Source organism: Ipomoea triloba, chromosome 12 (genome assembly GCF_003576645.1).
Source record: "Ipomoea triloba cultivar NCNSP0323 chromosome 12, ASM357664v1".
Classification (NCBI taxonomy): Eukaryota; Viridiplantae; Streptophyta; class Magnoliopsida; order Solanales; family Convolvulaceae; genus Ipomoea; species Ipomoea triloba.
In genome coordinates this window covers 5,506,200-5,529,613 of record NC_044927.1, presented here as the reverse complement: position 1 = coordinate 5,529,613, position 23,414 = coordinate 5,506,200, and the positions used below count along the sequence as shown (strand labels likewise).

General features: G+C 37.4%; 6 protein-coding genes across 9 annotated transcripts in view; 3 read left to right on the top strand and 3 right to left on the bottom strand.

The window, feature by feature from the left end:
• Positions 1 to 3,460, top strand: part of LOC115999731 (GPI ethanolamine phosphate transferase 1) — a 7,969-nt gene extending 4,509 nt beyond the window's left edge. The window contains exons 9-18 of the mRNA XM_031239629.1: positions 242 to 475; positions 575 to 762; positions 1,081 to 1,222; positions 1,317 to 1,425; positions 1,623 to 1,725; positions 1,825 to 2,014; positions 2,335 to 2,433; positions 2,524 to 2,582; positions 2,722 to 2,827; positions 3,087 to 3,460. Of these exons, the coding sequence (XP_031095489.1) occupies positions 242 to 475; positions 575 to 762; positions 1,081 to 1,222; positions 1,317 to 1,425; positions 1,623 to 1,725; positions 1,825 to 2,014; positions 2,335 to 2,433; positions 2,524 to 2,582; positions 2,722 to 2,827; positions 3,087 to 3,242 (1,386 nt within the window). The 3' untranslated portion in view covers positions 3,243 to 3,460. The remainder of the gene's footprint in view (positions 1 to 241; positions 476 to 574; positions 763 to 1,080; positions 1,223 to 1,316; positions 1,426 to 1,622; positions 1,726 to 1,824; positions 2,015 to 2,334; positions 2,434 to 2,523; positions 2,583 to 2,721; positions 2,828 to 3,086) is intronic.
• Positions 3,461 to 6,123: 2,663 nt separating this feature from the next.
• On the top strand, positions 6,124 to 9,618 carry LOC115998974 (senescence-associated carboxylesterase 101). The gene is made up of 4 exons (XM_031238658.1): positions 6,124 to 6,297; positions 6,401 to 6,758; positions 8,001 to 8,543; positions 8,665 to 9,618. The coding sequence occupies exons 1-4, from the start codon at positions 6,281 to 6,283 to the stop codon at positions 9,493 to 9,495; spliced, it is 1,749 nt and encodes a 582-aa protein (XP_031094518.1). The 5' UTR covers positions 6,124 to 6,280; the 3' UTR covers positions 9,496 to 9,618.
• A 311-nt stretch (positions 9,619 to 9,929) lies between these two features.
• On the bottom strand, positions 9,930 to 12,032 carry LOC115998975 (ferredoxin-thioredoxin reductase catalytic chain, chloroplastic-like). The gene is made up of 6 exons (XM_031238659.1): positions 11,805 to 12,032; positions 11,365 to 11,477; positions 10,571 to 10,620; positions 10,402 to 10,473; positions 10,261 to 10,321; positions 9,930 to 10,149 (listed from the first exon to the last, which is right to left on the bottom strand). Exons 1-6 carry the CDS (start codon positions 11,923 to 11,925, stop codon positions 10,105 to 10,107), a joined length of 462 nt encoding a protein of 153 aa, XP_031094519.1. The 5' UTR covers positions 11,926 to 12,032; the 3' UTR covers positions 9,930 to 10,104.
• Positions 12,033 to 12,821: 789 nt separating this feature from the next.
• LOC115999135 (pentatricopeptide repeat-containing protein At4g21300) lies at positions 12,822 to 16,650 on the bottom strand. 4 transcript variants are annotated; one of them, XM_031238915.1, is made up of 3 exons: positions 16,375 to 16,650; positions 15,098 to 16,012; positions 12,822 to 15,001 (listed from the first exon to the last, which is right to left on the bottom strand). In XM_031238915.1, the coding sequence occupies exons 2-3, from the start codon at positions 15,464 to 15,466 to the stop codon at positions 12,947 to 12,949; spliced, it is 2,424 nt and encodes an 807-aa protein (XP_031094775.1). In that variant the 5' UTR covers positions 15,467 to 16,012; positions 16,375 to 16,650; the 3' UTR covers positions 12,822 to 12,946. The 4 variants fall into 4 exon arrangements, with proteins under 4 accessions (XP_031094775.1, XP_031094776.1, XP_031094773.1 ...); XM_031238916.1 differs by having other exon boundaries at positions 12,822 to 15,297; positions 15,550 to 16,012; XM_031238913.1 differs by having other exon boundaries at positions 12,822 to 15,647; positions 15,906 to 16,012.
• A 1,004-nt stretch (positions 16,651 to 17,654) lies between these two features.
• LOC116000146 lies at positions 17,655 to 18,986 on the top strand. The gene has a single exon (XM_031240180.1). The coding sequence runs from the start codon at positions 17,877 to 17,879 to the stop codon at positions 18,834 to 18,836; it is 960 nt and encodes a 319-aa protein (XP_031096040.1). The 5' UTR covers positions 17,655 to 17,876; the 3' UTR covers positions 18,837 to 18,986.
• Positions 18,987 to 19,287: 301 nt separating this feature from the next.
• The window catches only part of LOC116000145 (alpha-mannosidase 2), a 5,462-nt gene continuing 1,335 nt past the window's right edge, over positions 19,288 to 23,414 (bottom strand). The window contains exons 3-4 of the mRNA XM_031240179.1: positions 22,996 to 23,028; positions 19,288 to 22,353 (exon numbers count right to left, since the gene is read on the bottom strand). Coding sequence (XP_031096039.1) covers positions 19,618 to 22,353; positions 22,996 to 23,028 — 2,769 coding nt within the window. The 3' untranslated portion in view covers positions 19,288 to 19,617. The remainder of the gene's footprint in view (positions 22,354 to 22,995; positions 23,029 to 23,414) is intronic.

Here is a 23,414-nt window from a genome sequence, read left to right as displayed (position 1 = left end):
CCCCCACAAAAAAAAAAAAAAAAAGACATGCACGCACACATACTAGTTGTCTAAAAAATACGTATCTTGAAGTATGGTAGCAGGACTAAGTGTTAGAACAAAAATGGGCAAACTAAGGTGTTGCTTGCAATTGTCTTGGAAAGTACTAAAATGCTCTTTACCCAAACTATGTACTGCAGACGGTAAAGTATTTTAAGATTATGTTTATCTTACTGTTTGCATTGATCTGACATTTTGGTAGGCATATCTTTGTGGAGGGCTGCTAATGGGAGTAGTGTGTGTTCTTCTGCTCTATGAACACTCTCCTCCCCTTTATCATGCATATATTGCGATGACAATATTTCTCTGGACACAAATATTTAGCGAGTATAAGTTTCTTACAGCACTCTGGAGATACTTGGGCGGCAGGAAATGTAGTTACTTTTTGAAGCTCATTACTACTTGTATTTTTTCCATCCTCATTCTTGAACTCTTGGTATGGCTTCCCGAGACACTCAAGTGATATTCTTGTTTAGATGTGATAAATATGCAAGCCTGAACTTCTCTTCAATTACTCTATCTGGTACTTACTCAGGTGATGAGCTTTACCGAGAGAAAAATCTACACATGGTGTTTCATAACTCTGGGGGTTACCTCATCTATTTATCTATTCAAGTTGATGCCACAGAGATCTGGAATACCTATCTTTTTGTGGCTTGCATGCTGGCTTCTATCCGTGTTTACTCTCATGCCTCCTGAAATTCCAGAAAATACTCCACTGGTGTAAGCCATTTCATATCCTTTCTTTCCCTTTGGCATTGCAGAATTGTCATTAATGGTTTCATTATTTCAAAATCATGGTGATTTAGTTTGCTCTGTTACTATTTTGATGATGGTGCTTTCTTTGTTTTCTTTGAAGATATTTGCTAGAAAGTTACAAATTCCCGCTATCAATGCTCACTGATAAGCTCCATTAGAATGTCAAGAGCCTAAATATTTTATTCTGTAAATTGAAATAAAATGACTGCTGAAAGCCTGAAAACTAGTATTGGATTTTTGTACATTTGCTGATTGTGATCTTAAGCATTATTGTATGTATAGAATCACTGGTGGGCTGATGATTATTTTGATCGGTGGAGTTGCTCAATACCTGCAATTGCATGCTAAAGATAATAAATATTGGCTTGGTCTCCTTGCTCATGATTTAAGGACGCTAAGATTTCCATTGCTCTTTCACTTACAGGTTGGTGAAAGCATTAATGTGTTTTTATTTCAGAGTACTTAAATAATATTTTCCCAAGTACATAATTAGTTTTGATATTTTTATCTTGAAATAGATCATTTTGGTTGGCTTATCATCTTTGATGGTCTGGTTGTCAACATCCCATAGAATGGAAAAGCAAGAGTTGCATGGACTTCACCAGTTGATGAATTGGTCTATTGCTGGTATTCTTTTTCTGTCTTTTCTTCCCTCCCTGTACAAAAAATGCTGTAGGGGTCATTGCTCACAACTGCTTTCATCCTTTTTAAAATTTTTAAAATTTTATTTTGAATTGGCAGTTGTTGAAGTCCTTTTACTTGCACTTGTTGGTTTATTCTTGAATAAAGTGACTTGCATTACCATTTTAATTTGTTTGTTGTAGGTTTTGCAATGGTCCTTCCACTTTTTTCAGCGCCTGGCCTCTTATCTCGGCTCACTTCCATATTCATTGGTTTTGCACCTCCATTCCTACTCCTGTCAATTGGGTACCCCTCAATCTTCTGTTAAATTTATGGACTATGATAGTGTTTATGTTGTGTACACCATGATTAATCATCACCTTTCTAATTTTGGCATCCTTGCAGATATGAAGCTCTCTTTTATGGTGCTCTAGGCCTTGCTCTTATCGGCTGGATATTTTTTGAGAATGCTAATCTCTACATAAGCAAGGGGAAACTGTCAACAAATGCAATTGAAGCTGTGGAGGATGGCATTCTCCTTTCAGAGTATGATAGATGTCTGCAGTTATCAGATATAAGAATCCCATTAATCTTTGTAAGTTATAATGTTGATATTTACTTATTTCTCTAATATCCTTAGGATTTAATATTGGATGTACAAATGTAACATTGCCTCCTAATGGGAAGGGGTAAAAACAGCAAAAGGTAGTCATGAAAATTGAAAATGACATGGTGCCCTTAAAAATTTGCCTGGATGTTTTTACTTGAAACACCCATATTTTACACTCTTCCAAAACCTTTAATTGACCTTTTATTTAATAAATTCTTCTAAATATGTTGTTTCATTTATAGCAATATTTTTTTAAATCTTCTGCTGTTTGTAAAGATGTATTTTAATGCGATTTCTGCTTTTAGATGGTGCTTTTCAATGTTGCATTTTTTGGAACTGGTAACTTTGCAAGTATTGCAAGTTTCGAGATATCCTCTGTTTATCGGTTCATCACAATTTTCAGTGTAAGTTGAAAAATGGAAGTAATAAACCTCTTTCCCTCTCTTTCTACCTCCTGTTATGATGATTATTTGATGCGGTGCTTTTCTCTGCAGCCGTTCTTAATGGCCGCGCTACTAATTTTCAAATTACTTATACCCTTCATTCTTGTCATGTAAGTATATTAACACATTCTGATGTATTAATTGATTGTTTCAGCTAGTCCATACATTTTTAAAGCATGCACGATTCACACTGCACAGGATTCTCAAATAGCCGGTTGTACTGACTTTCCTTTCTGAATTTGAATGCAGATGTGCATTTAGTGCAATGACTAAGTTGATCCGTATTCCATTATTGGGATGCTATTTTCTTGTTATTATGTGCTCTGATGTAATGACAATCCATTTCTTTTTCCTGGTAAGTGCTTTTTACGTCTTTAAGCGGGCTATCTACTATCTTCCAAGTTCAGTCTGATGACTATAAGCAGTGTTTTAAATCTTATTATGCGATTGACGATTTCTCATTGTTAAACAATCTGAAAAGTGATGATCACAAGAAAAATTTAAAAATGGAGAATGAAGCTGTATTAAAAAATGGGTTGCAATAGCTTTAAGAAAATTTAATCATCGCCCAGAATTTCAGGTGAGTTTTGATTGATGATTGTGATTGATAACAGGTACGAAATACAGGAAGTTGGATGGAAATTGGCAACAGCATCAGTCATTTTGGAATTGTGAGTGCTCAAGTTGTGTTCGTGTTGTTGCTCTTTGCGCTCACAAACATATATACAAAAGACATCAAAATTACGCGCACTCCACAGAAGGAAATGTGACTCATTGTGTGTGATACAGATAACAGATGCATGCATATATTTAGCTCAACTGCTCTGCTCTGCTGAGCTTTGCATTTTCATTTCCAGAAATTAAGTAAAGCATCAGTCCTGTTTAGGTTTTCTATAGCTTCCAAAATTTTGTCCTTTTTATCTATTTGTTTCTTTATACACTGGTTTCCTTCTATTTCAAGTTTAATTGCATATTGGTTTTGGGACTTTTGGCATGCCTTCATAACTTTTGAAATTTTATATAGTTTTCACTGTTCACAGGTTCCCTCCATCTCAAATTACTCGTCACATTTACTATTTTAGCAATTGTTATACCATGAACCAGGGTTCATATTACAAATCCTGATACAAAAATTTTGTATCATCGGTTAATACATTTTGTATCTATAGTTAACGGCTTCTGCACATATATACAAATAACTTAATAATTGTTGACACATAATATGATATCTACAAGTACAGTTGCAGGTACAGAATGTGTCAACTACAGTATAGAATTATCTTAAAGTTATTTTTAGACTAGGGTCTACAATGCAAGGTAGATCTTGGTATGGTATAATTTGTCCTATTTTAGTAGTTAACTTGATTACATTTTGAATATTTATTTATTTATTGATAAAGCCATGGTGCCTAGGCCCAAAGACAATTGGACTTGAAGGAAGAAGGTGGAGGCAGACGGAAAATTATTGGGCTTGGAAGAATGGAGAAATTTAAGTCCACGGGGGAGGGGAGATTATTGGGCTTGGAAGAGAGTGGAAAGGTAGGTACACAAGAGGGTGAGGTTGATGGGCGATTTATAACGTGCACCACGTAAGTAAACGACGTCGTTTTGAGTATTGTAAACTAATTTTTCATTTTTGTGGAAATCACGTTTCTCGTTTCGGCCGGTCTGTGCATTTATGTTAATATTCTGTGTATTCTAAGTAATTGTTCTGTGTGTTCCAGGCAATCATTCTGTGCATTCTAGGCAACCGTTCTGTGTATTCATGTTAATAACACATGTTGTGATGTGTTTGTGCATTCGATGTTTAGGAAGACGAGTTCTGTGTATTTTGTATCAATATTCTGGGTATTCATGTTATTAATACAGGTTGTGATGTGTTTGTGCATTCGAATGTTACGATCATGAGTTCTATGTATTTTGTGTCAATATTCAGTGTATTCTGGGCAACACATTCTGTGTATTCTAGGCAAACGTGTTGTGTATTCTAGATAATGATTATGTGTATTATAGATAATGAATTCCCTGGAGTCATTCGTGTCCGCGTCCGCATCCACTAACATCGAGACGACGTCGTTTTGGACCAGGGTGCACATTGCTATGTGCACTGTGGTCCACAATATAACGATGGGAGGAAATGGCATTGGGCTTGAAGAAAGGAAAAAGAGGGGTTTTTGGCTCGGGAGTCGGGAGAAGGAAGAAATTTAAATCAAAGTAAGATTGTGAAAAGGAAATTAACAGTTTTATAAATGGAGATTTTATTTATTTATTGTTGGATCAACTTAATTGAGCTTTATTAAAAAAAAAACAAAAACAAAAAAAAAACAAAAACCTTAATTGAGCTATATTCCAAAGGTCCCCTAGGCCATCCGGTGATAGAGACTAAACAAACAGTACTGTAGATTCCAGCTTCCAAGTAATTTCTTGTAAACTACTCCGTACAAGGGATAAGAGGATGACTCAGCAGTTTCTTTTTACTGGGTGCCCGACTGCCCGTGTGCCACTCTGCCAGTAAGCCTATTTAGAGCATCCTTATCAATGGAGTTTTTTCGCGGTAATTGAGGAGTTTTTGTAGGTGTGATTAGGAGAGAGAAAATGAGAAGAAATGGATAAAAAAACAAATTTGATTTAAAAAAGAAAAAAGAAAAAAGTCAGAAGTCAGGCGCGTGCAGTGCACGCGCCCGCTGGGCGCAAGGTTGGCTGCTACGCAGCGTGTGGCGGCTGGGCTAATGCTCCAAATGTCAGAGTTACTGTTCCAATATTTCCTTCCTTGCAGATGATCTCCTTTCTTCTCTCACTTTTCATTTCTCTCCTCCAAGTCATATGGCATTGTACTATGATCTCCAAAAAAACTACTGATGGCCAAGATGCTCTTACTACTACTGTACTAGTTGACTAGTTTTTATTTTTAAATTTATTTTTTCAATAAAAGGAAGACATATAATAAAAGTTCAACTTTTTGAAAAAATGAGTATCCACTTATTATTTTTCATGACAGATAGGGAGCATTATGATTGGACTGGATTTTTAAATAATTCACAAAACTACAACAATAAGGTAATGGTAAGATTGACAATTGCAACGAGTGATTCTTCTAAATGGGAGGTCTAACATTGAGGTAGTGTGAAGTTATACTTATCCCTGTAATACTTTCTCACTTTCAAAAGTATATCTCACTTTCTCATTATTAAATTTGAATTTTTTTTACTATTTTCTCTACATCCCTACACTATTTTCTCACTTTCAAAAGTAGTTATATTTGTCTTTTATATTATAAATATAATAGTAAAATAACAAATATAAAAAATAATAATAATAAATGTCAGCAAGCTTGCAAGCCACATAAGCTAACAAAATAAAACAAAAAAAAATTTACATTGTCTTTCACATTGAGAGGGGTTCACTTATTGGGATAAAAATAGTTTGAGATTATGTCTAAAATGGATAGATTTCTTGTGCGCACCTATATTTGGCTCTGTTTGCAGATCTACTAAGTTATCATGATTTACGTTATTCCAAAACTTTGTTGGGCTTTGGGGTAGTGTATTCAACCTTTTGAGTAACAAGTTAACATTGAGGTAGAGAAAACGCCATTGACTCACATTAAACATACATATAAAATGTGTAATGTTCCTAACAACTTAAATTGGCATGAAGACTACAAGAAAATGTTGCGCAGTTTCCCTTCTTGTTTACAGAATAATTGTCTATTCCCTGCTATTAACTGTAACTTATAAAATGCTTGGAAGTTGCTAGCTACCACATTTGCACTAGGTTGTAACAGTAGGGCACCTTGAAGATCAGGAAAATGAATAAATTTTGCTGGTAAGTTGCAATAATCATCTTTCCTTTCTCCCTTTTGGTAGAATAAGAATAAGAATAGAATATTATATTCCTGATATCATAAATGGGGGCGTGGTGTGTGTAGCGGAGAAGAACTGGCGAGCTTGGTGGTGAGCTCAGATCTGCTCAATCATTCATGGCGTTCGATCTTAGATTGCTATCCACTCGCCGATCCCGCCGGGACGCTTTCCGTTGTGTTCAAGCCTTCCGCTTATCAGGACGCCATTTTTGTGGCTTTTGTAACCTCGCCGGCCGCTACTTCGCATCATCTTCAAACGCAAGGCGGCGGCGATTGGATCTCATCGGAAGAGCTAAGGAGTTCTCTACCGCGATTTCCATTCGATTTCCTCTGCACAAAACTCAACCCTTCCTTCCGCGTTCACAGAGCAGCAATTGAACTTTTTGCTTCCATTGGTGAGCACCTTGATCTGCTCAAGCACCAGGTAACTCCTCTTTCCTTGTTTCTTTGGTTTTATGATTAACAAGGTTTCCTGATAAATAATACCCTTATTTCAGAAATAAGTTTAAAACTACATTTATTTGGGAAATAAATTTTAAAACTACCATTTTTTGAAAAAATAAAAAATAAAAATTCCATGTTTCCTTTCCCACAACTAGTTTGGAGTTAAAAGCTTAGTTGACAAGTTGAGTATTACTTTGGGGAACCTTAAAAGTGGTTTTGGAAATAGTAAAATAAGTAGTACAGGATATAGTTTTTTTTTTTTTTTTTTTTTTTTTAAAAAGAAGGTACTATAGTTAATTATAAAAGTTTTAATAATTTTGGTTTACTATTTTTACATCTAAACTATTATGTTTATTTTTAAAAATTAACAATTTATTTAGTTATTATATTGAAATATTTCTATTATTTTATGTTTTAGTATAACTGTATAACTAATGAATTTTATTATTTTATTATCTGCAAGTAATTTAAATATTATATTTTAAAAAAAATAAAAAAACTGATAAGTGGTGGGTACCTGGGGTGGGAGTTGGTAGAGAAAATATAAGATGGTTCGGGTTATGCAGACCCATTGTCATCTCTAATTAAATTTATGTAAAAAGTAATTCCAAGAAGGTGTTTGTTGTGAATAAGTGCTGCAAAAATTAGTTTAGCATGTTTACTGTTACTTAAAAACATAATAATTAAAATCCCTAAAAAGTTATTATATTTGTCTAAAGAAAATTGATTTCAATCAAGCAACAAAGGGTAATAAATGACGTAATCGGGTAAATTTTACACATTCTCAATTATTTGGAAAAAAGATTCCGGCCTAAAGAGTCATGCTTGGCCTTACAATGTTGCACCTCCCTTATTTTGATAGTTAAAATTCATTTTTTTCCAAATTCAATTCTTTGGATTACAATGTTATAACAATTATAAAAAAGCAGTAGTTCAAATTTCGAGTGAGTTTTTTAAGTCTGATATTTAAAATATTTTTAGATATGTTTAATTTGAGCGAAATATACATAAATTTTTATTTTCAAATCTAGTATATGTAAAATTTTAATATTTGATGTCACTACAGTACAAAACTCATGACATGGTTGAGTTGCATACTTGTCATCCCGAGTAATTGATATACTATAATTTAAAGGACATATATTTTAGTATTATATTAGTTCCTATATTAATGTAAAATGATAAATTTAATTCATATACTATTAAATTAAATTGAATGCAGTTATGCAATGCCACTCAGACTCAGCTAATTATCACTGGCCATTCTCTTGGGGGTTCTGTGGCATCCCTCTTCACCTTGTGGCTACTTGACAGCCTTTCATCCAAGGACAAAAAGCATCTGCTTTGCATCACGTTTGGTTCACCGCTCGTTGGTGATCACAGTTTCCAGCAAGCCATATCGGAACGTACATCGTGGAATCCATGTTTTTTGCATGTTGTCCACAAGCATGATCCAGTTCCCTGGAGTTTCATCTGCCAACAAATCCAAGCCAATTACAAGCCATTTGGCATATTCTTATTATGCTCAGAGTCGAACTGTTCGTGTTTTGAGCAACCTGAAGCGACTCTGGTGGCAATGATGGCAATGAGCTCAGAAGTTGCACAAAGCCAGTATCCGAGCAATAGTGTTGAGATCAACGGGCAGATTTTGAGATGGATCGAGCCTAAAACAGTGCGTCAAGGAACTTCACTGCCCTGGAACTTAAGTGCCACTCCACTTCAAGCAGGGATCGCTATACAGCTAGAAGCAATTGGAGTTGATGTGGTATGGTATATGAACCTTTAGGCTGATAAATTTGTATATTTTACTCTGTATGGAACTTATTTGATGCTTTTTTATATATATATTCTTGCTAACTTCTCATTCTTTATTTCTCCGTGAACAGAGAAATAGTAACTTCAACTCTCTTGTTACGAACATAGAGAGAAACTTGGCAAGTGCTTTTAAGAGAAGTGCATTTGATCCGTCCAAGAAGCTAAATGAGATGAAAAAGGACATGATTTGTCTTGAGTGGTACAAGAAGTCTATGGATGAAGAAGGCGGGTACTATGATTCTTTCAAAAATGTACAGTTCCAAAGTGGAGAAAAGATTATAAGTAGACAAGAAATTATCAAGCACAAGAAAATCCTGGATAGGTACTGGAAGCGAATGGTTGAAGAAGTAGAGAAAATGCCCCAGAAAGAAGGGATTGCATTTCGCACTCGCTGGCTTTATGCAGGAACAGCTTATAGAAGAATGGTTGAGCCACTAGACATAGCTGAATACTACAGGGATGGAAAGAGAGGCTATAGACATGGAGGAAGAATCGAAAATTTTAAACACTATCTACAGTTGGAGAAATGGCTGAATGAAGACAAACAGCCAGTAAGTTCAAAAACGAGAAACAAACCTGTTAGCCTCACCGAAGATTCTTGCTTCTGGGGAGATGTAGAAGAGGCAGTCATTTGTTGCAAAATATTGGGAGATGGGCAAAGCAGCATTGAGGAGAAGGCATTGTCAAGAGACTATTTGGTAAGATTTGAAGAGTATGTGATGAAGTCAATACTTAGCTATTCAGTATCCTCTGAAATTTTTCTGGAAGGGAGCACCTTCAGGCAGTGGTGGCGGGGATACAATGAAATTATTGAACCCTCTTACACTTCGCCCTTGACCTTGTTTATGAAAAATCAAGAATATCGTGCTTATATTTGTGATGAATATCGTGCTTATGTTTAGCAACTTCTTGTTTCCACACAACTGTGCTTGCTACAAACCTTGTATATAATTTGTATTTTGTAAGAATAAGCTAATTAAATAGGTTGTTTGATCTTTTAGTATGGCTAGCTCTTTAACTTCAAATTTTTGCCAGATTTCCATTTACAGCCTTTGAGTTTGAAGTTGATTTTCAGGTTAAACCTTTTTTGACCTTCCAATTTTGTTCAGAGTATAATGTGTTGTTGGTAGTTGATGAGAAATAGCCACATTATTAGATGATGAGATATGGGTGTGTTTGGGAAATCATTGAGATTGGAGTAAGACCACATTATTAGATGATGAGATAAGGGTGTACTTGGTAATTATTGAAAACTTTTACATTTGCAATATTTATAAAACTGACTTGTCATTTTCTCCTTATTTTTCAAGGATCATCAACCATTGATCTATTTAAATGGATGAATCAGATATGTCATTGCTTTTTATGTGGGAATATATAAAGAAAATCTAAAAACTCCAGAATGATCAATAAAGGGGCATAGGTATTCTGAATATAATAACATGAAATACTATCATATTATTGGTGAGCACACATATCTACATATGCAAACAAGTCCAAGGTGTGATGAATCACATATTAGCCGTTGCTTCTCTGATCTCCTCCAAAGAAATAGTCTGCACAGCAAGCCAAGGCACTCAACACTAATATTCCAGCCAGGCAATGCACAATTGAAATATATTTCATCAATGAATATATGTATATGCTACATAAAGATGTAATGCTACCTGTTCTTCTCCAGCAAAATCATTATCAGTGGTGAGAAAAAGCATGCAGTGGCACTCCTTCCTGTCAAACCCAAGCTTATACTCAGTCTTCCACACAAACATGGCAATAAACAAGGCACAATACAGTACAATACAATATACCTCTCTCTCATTGGTACACAAGGACAATTCCAGAAGCCCTGCTCAACTTCTGCAGCTTTATCATCATAGTGCCTGAAATGCGGATAACATCATTATAAGAATTATCATCTTAGAATGTACTTAGAAAAGGTCCACAAAGAATAAAAGTCCCAGATCTATGGGTGTTTACCTGCAGGGGCAGAGCGGTGCACCCAATGTATCCCTGTGTTCTGCCAATCCCTGTTGATATTTCAGATGTTTTATCAATCTTTGAGTTATGATACATCACACACACACACACACAAACTCTCAAACTGTACTATGCTGTTTTTTATTCATTATTTTTGGTATGCAAAGATTTGGATTACACAATTGGCCCCATTGATAACAATGTTCCAAGCTATCTGATTTTACAATTATTTCCCTACAACATTTTTTGAGGTTAAAATCTTTTTAATATTTTGCTCTTAACAACTTCAGGAATATGGCAAACTACAGGCTTCTACAGCTCAGGCAATGGAAAATTTCTTCTGAGTATACACTATAGTGAAGCAAAGCATTCAAGCAACACTGGAGAGACACGATATGAAGGCCAATATCTACCTTGGTAAAGTAAAGAACACAGACTCATTGATTTAACATCTAATCATCAAGAACAAACTCTGTTGGGCGGAGGCCGAAGGGCCAATTCCCACACCTGGCTAGGAGATTGTTGGGCAAAGATCTAAAGAGTCAAGTCCAACAACCTACCTCTTGAAAATGTGACGGTATAAGGAAACAAAGTTGCGTCTTAGCTACGAGCTATAGCTTTTGAAGTAATGGTATTTGATCCTAACAAACTCACTATAAAAACCAGCAACATATCCAAATTTATATAACGAAGATGCTGGATATGTTAAAGCAGCGGAACTCTTCAGATTCAAAACATAGAAACAAATAGAAGCATTTCGGAACATAAATCATTTCAATATATACAAAGATCACCTTGATAACAACTGCAGTCACCCCTTTATCCATACAGAAATATGTTCCCGACTTCCGAGCATACTGCTCTGAGAACTTCCTCATAATTTCAACAGATTTCTCAGATGGCTCAGCTACACAAGAAGAGAAATACAAGAGCATTCCAATTCCATTACAAATTCTCACTCATTAATCCATATCTTCATTTCTAATACTCAGATTAGGAAAAAAAAAAAAAAACATCACAAGTATCGGATTGAACCTTACAGCTAAGGATACCATAACACCAGCTTTGAATTAATTGGCGCAAACAAAATTTCAATTCTTCAATTACACTCTGCCACAGCAGCCTTATTGCACAAAACTCACACTCAAAGCTAGGATTTCAATTCAGAATAGAAGCATTGCGTATCAAAAACGAATAAGCAAAAGAGAGAAGTGATAGAGTAGGTAGTATGTACCACTGGCGAAGGCAACATGGCGGCGGTGAGTGGAAGAAGACGATCTTCTAGTCGGAGGAGCAGAGAAGGGGGAGATGCCGAATCCGATGGTGTAGGAAGTGGAGGCACGAAGAGCGCTCATGGCGGCACTGATTAACACAAATCGAAGACGAAGAGGATATTATGAGGTGTCAGTTCATAGTTCATACTCCATTTTCATAGGAGAAGAAAAGGAAAAATGATTTTAAAGGGTGGATGGCTAGCGCCAGTGCGCCACTCGTTGAGAGTTGAGAAATGAAAAATAAAAAAAATAAAAATATCGGCGGAGAAAATCACACAGCCACTCGAGTGTACCACGTACGCGTTTCTTTCATTTCATTTCATTACGGGCTTGGCTTCGCCATTTGCAATTGAAAAATAGTTTGGAGAATTTTATTTTATACTTCCAATTTTTACTCATTCTCACCAATTCTAAATGTATATACTTTTCTATAGACTCACACTATGAAAATAATCGATCTTTGTTTGTCACGTCATAAAGTAGAATTAAGAGAGTATATATAGTAAAACTCTTTGCAATTTTCACAATATAAAATTTGGTCTACAACATAATTTTATGATGACCATACTTAAGTTGATATCCAAATATTTAATCCGTTCAAACCTTAATTAAAATCGTACAAACAAATCCTACCAAGTTAATCGGTACTTGACTTAATAATCTATTACAATACACTTTCAACTAACAGCTGAGGATTTAATTAAAATTCAAAATCAGAATATTTATGGATATTTTGAACTGAAATTAAAATCGCATCTTTGTAGTTCTAGTTCTGAAATCAAAAAATTAATTTGGAATTATTAAACATCATTTGGAAAACTTTTATAGTAAGGTCAAGTTATGGAACATATTGGCAATCAAGTATGAATATTTTATAGAGATTATTAAGCAATTAATAAAAATGCAATCATGCATAGCACAATTAAAGCTATATCAAGCTATATCAATTAAAGCACAATTAAATAATTTTGTTATTCTTTTCAAAAAAAAAAATTATTATTGGTGTATCTATATCAAGCTAAAAATAAGACAAAATGCTAACAATTAGCATTGGGAGGTATTGAGAAGAGAGTCCAAGTCTGGTAGTAATAGCATAATAATGTTAGACATAAATTTGAGGTAAATATCCCTCCATCTGCGCCTCCCTAAGAAGATTATCTAAAACAAAATATATGTGAGTGGATTGTTGGTGACTCTTGTCTGCAGCAACAAATATATGTGTGGTGTTGTTAACTTCAATCCAGCTATACCCAGGTATTTTCTGCACTCCTCTTTCCTTCATCAAACTTCTTATTTTTGAAGCTCTCTCCCATTCTCCACTGTCAGCCTGTAGATTTGACAGTAGAACATAATAGCCTGAATTTTGTGGATCCAAGTTGAACAAATACTTCGAAGCCATTTCAGCGAGCTCAACGTGGCCATGAACTCGACAAGCACCGAGTAATGTGCCCCAGATGCCGGCATCTGGGGTAATTGGCATGCTTTTGATCACTTCAAATGCTTCTTCGAAACAACCGGCCCTCCCATACAAATCAATCATGCATGCATAATGCTCCATCCTAGGTACAATCCCGTATTCTTGGACCATGCAATTGAAATAGCGTTTCCCTTCTTCAACCTCACCCGCGTGACCACAAGTAGATATGATAGCGAGGAAAGTCACGTGGTCAGGCTGAAATCCATCTTCTTCCATCCCGCGAAACAAATCTAAGCATTCTTCTAATAGGCCATGGTTTCCGTAAGCACATATTATGCTGTTCCACGAAACTTCATTTTTCGTTTTCATCAAATCAAATGCACGGCGTGCTGTATGCAAGTACCCACATTTGGCATACATGTCTATTAGTGCACTTTGAGCGAAAAGATCATTGTGAAATGCACTCTTGATCATGAAGCCATGGATCTCTTTTCCATGATGGAGAGCTGGTATATTTGCACATGCAGAAAGAGCACCCGATATGCTGACACAGTCATATTTAGCTCCTTCTACACCCATCTTGCGGAAAAGATCAATGGTTTGCTCGGGTTCTCCATTCTTGCAATAGCCAGTAATCATTGAGTTCCAGCAAACTGTGTCTTTTTCAGACAACGACAAGAAAACTTGATGAGCAAGGTCTAACCTTCCACATTTTGCATACATGTCTGTCAAGGCACTACCCACAAAGCATTTTCCTTCGTAACCATGTTTAAAGACAGTACCATGCAACTCCTTACCAAGTTTCAAGGCCGCCAATTCAGTGCAAGCTGGCAAGACACTTGCTAAAGTAAGTGCATTTGGCTTCATTTGCTTAACCAGCAACCATCTGAACACCTCTAGGGCATCAAGATTCATCCCATTAACAGCAAATCCTGAAATCATAGATGTACAAATTGCAATATCCACCGGCAGGCTACCATCAAAAACCTTGCATGCCATCTCCACACTCCTACACTTAAAATACATATCAATAAGTGCATTTTTCAAAAACACATCCAAAGTAACATTGTGTCTCACAATGTATCCATGAATAGACCTACCTAGATACAGATTTCCAGATTCAGAAACAGAGGGTAGCAAACTTGCAAAGGTGATTCCGTCCGGTTTAACACCAGTAGCTATCATTTCGTGAAATAAATTCAAAGCATCAGCCATAAATCCATTTTGGACATATCCACCAATCATTCCATTCCAAGGAACCAAATCATTTTTCCCCACTGTATCAAACAACTTCTTGGCATCAATCAAGCAATGGCATTTCATATACATTGCTATCAAAGTGTTGGCCACAGGAGAATCCATTTCCAGCCCACACTTTACAACAAGCCCGTGAAGTTGAGTCCCAAACTCAACCATTCCTTTAGAAGCACAAAGTGAAAGAACACAAGCATATGTCACAGAATTTGGTTTAGTATCACTTCCCCTCATCTGCCCAAACAATCCAACCACATCATCCACAGCTTCCTCACAGTTCAAAGACCCATTAAGCATTACATTCCACAAAACACTATCCCTCATAGGTATTTTATTGAACAAGCATCGTGCATCGTCTACAAGATGATTTTCAGCATAGAGCTTAATCAAGGCACTCCCAACAAAGATATCCAGTTCAAAACCCAAACTGCAAATCCATCTATGTACTGATTTTGCCAACTTGACAGCATGCAACCCAGCACAAGCCTTTATCACATAAGGAAAAGTGTACTTATCAGGCCATGTACCAAAACTCAACATCTTAAAGTAAAATATGAGTGCAGAATTGAAATGACCCATTACAGTAAACCCTCTGATCATCCAATTCCAAGGAGAAGCATAGCAAAGATTGAGTTGCCAAAACAACTTCTTGGCATCAAGAAATCTGTTACAGAGAACATACATCCCCAGAATTCGGGTTCCCAAAACACCCGTGCTTACAATTCCATTTACAATGATTTGGGCATGAATTTGTTGCCCTTGTTGTAGAATGGAAGAACTGTCTGAAAAAGAAGTGCAAATATGTAAGATTGGTGCAAGTTTGGATGCTAAAACCTCCTCAATGCCAGTGTGAGTTAAACGGAAAACATGCTTGGAGGTCAATGTAGAAGCAGAAGCAGCAGTGCAAAAGAAAGTTCTGGGGATGAAGCGAAGAAGATTTTTTTGAAACATCTAGCATTTGGTGGGAGAAGCTTTGGGCACTGGTATTTGTTTAATAAAGCAGTTAAGCTCTGGATGGATCAGTATTTTCTTACTGCAAAGTTAATTAGTGGTCCAGGGCTCCGATATTTCAAAGCAGCAATATCATATTCTCTGCCCACAGCCTCTTCATCATCATATGCGCCTACATGCACTTTTAGCCAGAAAAGGTTAACTTAGTTGAAAACATTGTTATTTTTACTTTAAGAAAAGAATCCCTAAAACTAAAAAACTTGTTTGCAAGGATCATCAACCAATCAACATGCAATTTCAATGACAATATAAGAATTTCAAGCATGCAATTCAACAATGCATTTGAGCTCCAAGTTAGACTTGCAGGGATTCCCTGTCCCCACTGGGTGTGTGCCCGAATTAAAGCTTTAACCGTTAACCAAATCGAAATTTTTATTACCGAATTAACCGAACCAATTTTTTTTTTCCGGTTAATTGGTCAGTTAACCAATTAGAGTCGGACTCCTGGACAGCTGCTGGCATACTGCTTGCAGCTTGCTGGAACTCCTGGAAGTGGAGACACTAACAAGTCAAAAATTTTAATTCAGGAAGTAAGCATACATTATGTAGTTTGAAGTGCACAGTAGACTGCACTGGAGTAAGCATACATTAACAAATTTTAATTCAGGAAGTAAGCAACTAAGGTCTAAGCATACATTAACAAATAATCATACATTATGTACTTTGAAATTGCTAGTGCAATATAGTATAACTTCTCTATAGTCTGTAAGCCATTAAATTAGCCAATCCATTTTTTCAAAGTAAAAAAACATACACTGATACACAGAGGCACAGATTATATAATTAAGCATACTCTCCATGCTGTTTATTTCAAAGTAAGCATAAATAATTATAAATTTATAATTAACCTTTTGGTGCAGCCGTGCAGCAATGATTTCAAATGGTAGCCCGACGGACGGTCTCCGGTGAGCGGCAGGCGGCGAGCGTCGGGCGGTGGCCGGCAGGTGGCGGTTAGCGGGCGGTGCTCCACTGCTCCAGTGAGCAGTGGGCGGCGGACTGCGGTGAGCGGCGGCCGGCGAGCGTTGCGGCAGTGGGCTCTGTGTTCTGACTTCTGCGAATCTGCAGGAAGTGAATACTGGAATTTGGAGGCTTGGAGCTGGAGCGGGAGACTGAAAAATGAAAATGTAGCGATTATCACTTTATCAGAACCTAGTTTTATGCTTTAGTTTTTTTGTTTGTTTTTTTTTAACAGCCGGGCCAACCCGGCTCAACCCGCCAGCCCTACAGGGCTGGCTCACTTAGCCCGATTATCATTATTGCATGGAGCATAGTCTATAGAGTTGTGTGGACCACAAATAAAAGGGACATTTTTAATATACTAAAAGTACATTATTTTTGTACTAAAGATACATTAATAGTTGGAGAAGAAAGGAGGAAGGGAAATAAAAGCCTTATTTAATAAGGGTATGTCATAGTCGAATGACCATTTTTAGAATTAACTCGATTACAAAATTAGGCTAGGATTTCTTTATTTTTGAATAACTACATTTTTTTAAAAACTTTTAATAAGCACATGGCTAGTCAATGGTAGGCTCATCTTATTTTTTAATGCACATGTAAAAAGTCATGTAAGATTTTATTGATTTTATATTGGATAATTACTAATTAATGGACCTAAATGCATTCAAATAATAAATTTAAAATTATAATTAAAAAATTTAAAGCTCAAAAGTTTAATTATTATTTTATGGATGATGCATTTTAAAATAAGGGTAACACTCGTGTGAGATGGGCCGAATCTTTGATTAATGGGTCGGGCCTTTGACCTCATTAATCAAAGATCTGATCCGTCTCATAAGACCTGTGAGATGGTCACACACACGTTATTGTCTTAAAATAAGAACACTTGGCAGCATGGGCATTGAGAAAGTAAACAAAAAGAAAAAGTCTAATTTGACAACTCGATGACCAGCAGCCAAATATGAATTTATCACTCCGATTGTAATTCGTGAAATGGTTCACACAAATTTTTGTCTTAAAAAAAAAAAAAAAAAAAAAAAAAAAAAAAAAAGGCTTGGCAGCATGGGCAGTGAGGAAGTGAACAAACGAAGGTCGAATTTGACAACTCGATGAGCAGCAGCCGAGTAAAAAAAAAACAGACGAGTAGGAATATAATACTCCGTATAATTATAATTAGCCCATTGCCCATTTGCCCCATTGGTATTGGTATACCCCCAAAAAAATAAAAAATAAAAAAAGAAAAAAAAATCAGTCAGACAGGAGGGAGGGTTGAATCCTCAACAGAACTGCTGCCTGCCGATCCATTCAACATTCATCCATCCGCTTTGGATCACTAGCATAAACGACTTTGAATTATACCGGCAAGCTCAGTATTGTGTTTGAGTCAACGATGGGCCTATTCTCGTACACCGTCGCCGGCGGTGGATTCATAATGATCGGCGTTTGGGAATCCTTCGTATCCTCCTCCGAAACCTTGAAGGTGTCGCCACCGTCACCGTTGGAACAGCCTCAACCAGCAGACCTAAGCGCCAAATCCACACGGATTTCCTCCTCCGTAACATTCGTAGCGGGTTCTGTTCTGTCGTTTCTCTTCATTGTCAACTCGATAATCTCAATCTCCGATGCCATCAGCTCCGAAGATTCTATCGGCGTGGTTCTCCAGCTGGAGGTAATCTCGATTTCGCTCCTTTTCCTTCTCTACTCTGTGGTCGGCTTGGTTAGCAAGACAAAAGATTCTCCTCAATTGCCTTGTCAAATCCCCAATTTGATTTCCCTCTTTGCATTCGCGGAGGAATTTTTGTTATTTTACCTTCAGAGGAAAGACCCGAGCGGGGTTGAAAATCGTTACTATGATCTCTTCCTAGTGCCAATTGCTGTTTGTGCATTCTGTACGATTCTGGAATTGAAAAACCCCCAATCGAATCACTATAGACTGGGCCGCGGGGTCGGGCTGACCTTACAAGGAATGTGGATTCTGCAAATGGGGTTCTCATTTTTCTCAGACATGATGGTTCATGGCTGCTCATTGCACGAGAAAAGTAGAGGTAATTACACGGTGAAGTGCAAGGGGTCTCCTGAATATCATCGAGGTCGAGCCATTGCCACGCTTCAGTTCAATTGCCATCTTGCCCTGCTTGTGGCCATTGTTTCTGGGATTTTCTCCATAGTTTGTAAGAAGAATGGGATTAAGCAGGAAAGTAGCAAGTATAGACCGCTTGGTGCAGAGGTGCAGCAGATGGAAATGGGTGCTTGCTCTGCTTTTACTTTGGATTCCGATGAAGATGATGGAGAGCATATTAATGGTTTGGGAATGCAAAGGGCAGCTAATGGCCTTCCTCCTCACCTGTGAATATTTTTATTTCTCAAACCCCCCACACATAGTATCTCCTTCTCTTCAGTTCTGGATTGTATTTGTTCTTGATACTTTTTGTTTTCCTGGTGGTGCTACCAAATTCATACATTCATTTAACTGTATAAGCCTTTTACAATTTCGAATTCACTTTCTTGAGCAACAAAATCTAACCCTAGCCAAGATGGCTAGAGACTATAAGGTCACAAGTTTGAATCATTGCTCCATGGCCCGGAGAGCTATGAATAACTTAAACTGATTTACTTCCAGACGAAGACCATAAGGTTACAAGTTTGAATCATTGCTCCCTGATTTGTGCCGGAGAGCTATAAATAACTTAAATTAATTTACTTCCAGACGGGACTTTCTTGTGATTCTTTGTCGACTAGAGATACAAGGCAGGATTTACCTACACCCAAAAGGGTTGTGGGGTTTTCCTCGTCACCAAAAAAAAAAAAAAAATTCTATATTGCACTATCTAATTCAGTTTAGGATACTCAATCACATACAAAACATCACATTGCATTTTCTAATGTAGTTAGTATACCCATACCGTAAACAACAATGTGAATCATACAAACTATGCCTCCCCAGTAATTGGTTCATGTTACCATATCACAACCTACTTAAAATATAAAGGCTCTTGTATGGCAGTACACTCTACTCAACATATTTCCACAACAAACATTTGGCTTCCCTGCAAGTAAAAGGCCAATCTCCTATTCCGTTCTGCCCGCTCATTCAGAAAACACGCAAGTAAAAGCTTTTAATCGTTTACTCGTTAGTTTGGACGTAGGTCTAACTTGTAAGCCTGCACTTCCATGGGAGATATGAGGATGTGACCTTCACGGGCACCATCTGCAAAATGGCCCTTGTAACCAAGCATCTCTGTGTCGTCATGCAGAAGATTCAAAGAGGTAGGTTTTGCATTCAGAACAGCAAGACCTTTGAACATGTCAAATAGGTTAACTGGCACATCAGCCACACTTGAACACTCAGATCTGCCCTTTCGACAATACGAAGAGTCCCAATGTCGTCTCTGAAACATGAGAACAAACCTAGGCTCTTCAAATGACTGCTGGGAATACTTTAGAGGCCGAGGAACCTTGAAGCTTAGAATGTGCAAGTCACAGGGCAAGGTAGCCGCCAGTGGAGAGAAGGATCTAGGTGGTGGCTGTACAGAAATTTCCTGAGCTTTCTTGGCAATAAATGTGAGGAGTGGATAGTTTAAATGGGCACCAATCAGATGAGATAGAAGGGAAGGGTTTAGTGGATGAGTTATTGCAACAGGATCAGCAGTTGTTGAAATGTTAGACTCCAAAAGGATATGGAAAACAACATTCATTGGGCGGTTGTCCATCACTCCCTGACCAAGCCCACGCCCATCATCTCTGACCAATCTTCGGTCAAGCATGATCTCTAACCATCCATCTTTAAGACTTGCTGCACCTAGTGACTGCCGAGTATGAACAGAAAAGCGCCGTCCGTTTGATGCCTGCATAAAAGCAAGAGAGGGCATTGGGTAATAGTTTCCTTGAATAGGAATCTTATCATAGGTTTCTCTTCGGCTCATCTGGAACCCATTCAAATCAGAATAGAAAATCCTTTTGTTGTCAGTATCAGTCTTGTATCTAGCTATCAGCTCTTTGTTGTTAAAATTGTGGTCAAGAAGCTCAACATGGTACTCCTTCTCAATGATGTAGCCCTGTACGGAATTATCACAATCATAGATGCGGGTGCTATGGGAAATTGGAGATTTATCCCAAGCTGTCTTTGGGAATGAGTAAGCTTCCTGCACCAAGTGGCCCTCTGAGATAACCATTGATCCACCAGCTAAGGAAATAGGCTCAGCATCACCATCTGGTTTGAATAGATAAGCTCCACTCCCTGTGCTGGAGTACATAGCTATTTCCTCGCCAATAACATTATGTTGACCATCAGTATAACTTACTCTCTGTAACAAGCCTTCCTTCATGCTAAATGTAAGTGTTTGATGTTGGTTACGAATTGTTGCTTCATCACCTTCCATTCTTGAGCAAGTATATGGTGCAGGGCAAGAAAAGCTGGCAGAAGGTACAAACCATTTTACTTGTGCTGGTATAGCCTTTTCACATCCAGCAAACCCGTTAGCAACATAGTAAGTTTGCAACCCCAATGCAGGGACCGAAGCTTTCCAATATACACGATGTTTACCAGAAAACATCTTCTCCCCACTGTAGTGTACCTCGGGAGATATTTGGCTTTTTACACATGTCCAATTTGAGTCTAAGATAGTCACATCTGGCCTGTCAACAACGACTGTCACCACCTCATTTCTTGTCTGCTCCAGTGGATTAAAAATTACCAGAGTCTGCACAGTTCCTTCATGAGCAGCTATTGCTTTATGTACTGGCTGAGCATCATATTTAGATCTCACTTGTGCAGGCTCAAACTGAGATGGGTTCTGATCATTTTTCTCATGACGAATCCCAAGCAACACCTCAATGGCCTTTGACATAAAAATCTGAAGATCTTGCAAAGCCATATGCATCCGCATCCCATAATCTTTAACCACATGATCCCTAGCAGTACCAGTCACCCCATCATGATGTTGAAATAGTGCTAGGTTCCTTCTAGCGGCTGTCAACTTGTAGGAAAATCCAGTAGGCAACTTCTCACATTGTGCTCTCTGACAGTTTCCTAGTAGGAAAGCCATCATCATTTCAGCACTGCGGAGGGTTTGCTCCAAAACACGATCAACAGCCTTGAAGAAAGGCCGAGAAACATAATAACCGCTCCAGTAATCTTGCTGTCTGTCAGCATAAGTAAAGAAATCACCCGATAGAGAAGGAAAGCCACCAATCTCACCAGATCCAATCTCATTTGGACGGGAATAGTTTACCCTATCAGCCTCTTCACGCAGAGTCTTGTAATAATCTTCCAATGTGCCAAATTTTGCTTCTGCATTCAAGCTTGGATTAGAATTGATATAATCAAACAAAAGTTGATAATTCCTGAACTGAGCTTCTGCCTCATCATTGCTAACATAGCGGAAATCATCTCCAAGGGGAACAAGAAGTGTATTGGTACGATATAGCGTTGACTTCTTTCTATATTGATCCAACAGCTTCAATGATCTTTCTTTCACATTTTCAGGAGTGGTTTCCTGTGGATGTTGTCCCCAAGGGCAGCGTTCATATGAAAAGCCATACGTTCGAGCAAAGTCAAACTGACAACAGACTGCAGGCTCAGGCCCACAAGTATGTGGAATGTCATAAGAATAAAAGGGCATCATATGGACAAACATGTCAGTTGTTTCTTCGGCATCCCAGCTCTGTCGCCAGACATATTCTAAATTTTTATGCAAAGCCAGTTCCTTTTTCAATTCATAATGTGTTCTTTGTATAAGCATATTCTCAAAGCCCATACGACGGAGAAGATATGCCATTGTTGGAGAATATCCAAACGGATCTATAACCCATGAATTTTTAGGAATGACACCACATGTTTCATTAAGCCACATATTACCCTCCGTCATCTGGTCAAAGATTCATAAAACAAGGAGCTTAAGTTTTCAGGGAGAGCATAATTAATATGAGATACACACACATATATATACATCTGTGTGTGGGTATGTACATGTTTGTTTATGCACACAAACACACACACACACATGTATCCATATATGAGCAAAACAGAACTATCACCCAATCGCACAACCAAACATCTTTGAGAGTTCAAACTAATAACTCAGTATCAGGATGTTAGCAATCAGTTCTGCTGACAATATGAACTAGTGAAGAGTGAAGACCAATACAAAATTAAGGATAAAAGAACCAAGTATGGAAATTAGAATGAGATGACATACATTATGCAGAAAAGTAACAACTTTCAGTTTAGTAAATCAGAACTGGACCATTTTTGAACCTCCATATAACACTCTACTTAATTCTCTGGTTGACCTCATTCATACTCTACTTAGTTTGCAATTAGAACTCCAAAGCAAGAAGAATTGAGTGAAATAAACAGAAACCATTTTATGCTTAATCAAAATAAGAGGATATATTTCTGAGTTTAACAACATAACATAACCCAAACTAAGTATATGTTGTGCAGCAACTTTAAGAAATGTGGGATAAGAAAAATAAAAGTAAAGCACAAGAAGCGTCTCCACTTTTACCTGTTCTATGATTGCATAATAATGTGAATTGGCCTGTAAAAAAAAATCAAAGAATAAAACAAGCTGTTAGTGCACAAGCCAGACAAATTCAGACATGGCTAAAAAACCATTACAAAGCAATTGATTCCTTGATGAGATATGAGGTTCTCTTTATTATAGCATAGCCTTCACAAGGAGAGCCAAGTTATGCACTCAATGTTAGTGTAAAAAGTTATTATACCTAAAATCACTCGAGCACTGGTAACCAGCCAAATAAGCTCATTTGTTCAAGGGGCTAGATGTCATTAACTGATTAATTTCACATAGTATCCCTGTCTTTAGGTAAATTACACTCAAAAACAATTTTTGAGAACAGCCAAATAAGCTCATTTGTTCGAAAAGTCTTGATTTCTTTGAACTGTGCTACCCCCCCCCCCCCC

Bases quoted from the DNA above. Each gene is read 5' to 3' on its own strand.
- LOC116000146 (XM_031240180.1), top strand. From the start codon at position 17,877: ATGGGCCTATTCTCGTACACCGTCGCCGGCGGTGGATTCATAATGATC.
- LOC115998974 (XM_031238658.1), top strand. The intron at 6,759-8,000 runs GTAACTCCTCTT...AATTGAATGCAG, and splicing joins TTGATCTGCTCAAGCACCAG to TTATGCAATGCCACTCAGAC. The intron at 8,544-8,664 runs GTATGGTATATG...CTCCGTGAACAG, and splicing joins AAGCAATTGGAGTTGATGTG to AGAAATAGTAACTTCAACTC.
- LOC115999135 (XM_031238913.1), bottom strand. From the start codon at position 15,466: ATGTTTCAAAAAAATCTTCTTCGCTTCATCCCCAGAACTTTCTTTTGC.
- LOC115998975 (XM_031238659.1), bottom strand. From the start codon at position 11,925: ATGAGCGCTCTTCGTGCCTCCACTTCCTACACCATCGGATTCGGCATC. The intron at 11,478-11,804 runs GTACATACTACC...CTTCTTGTGTAG, and splicing joins CCATGTTGCCTTCGCCAGTG to CTGAGCCATCTGAGAAATCT. The intron at 10,474-10,570 runs GTAAACACCCAT...TCCGCATTTCAG, and splicing joins GCACCGCTCTGCCCCTGCAG to GCACTATGATGATAAAGCTG.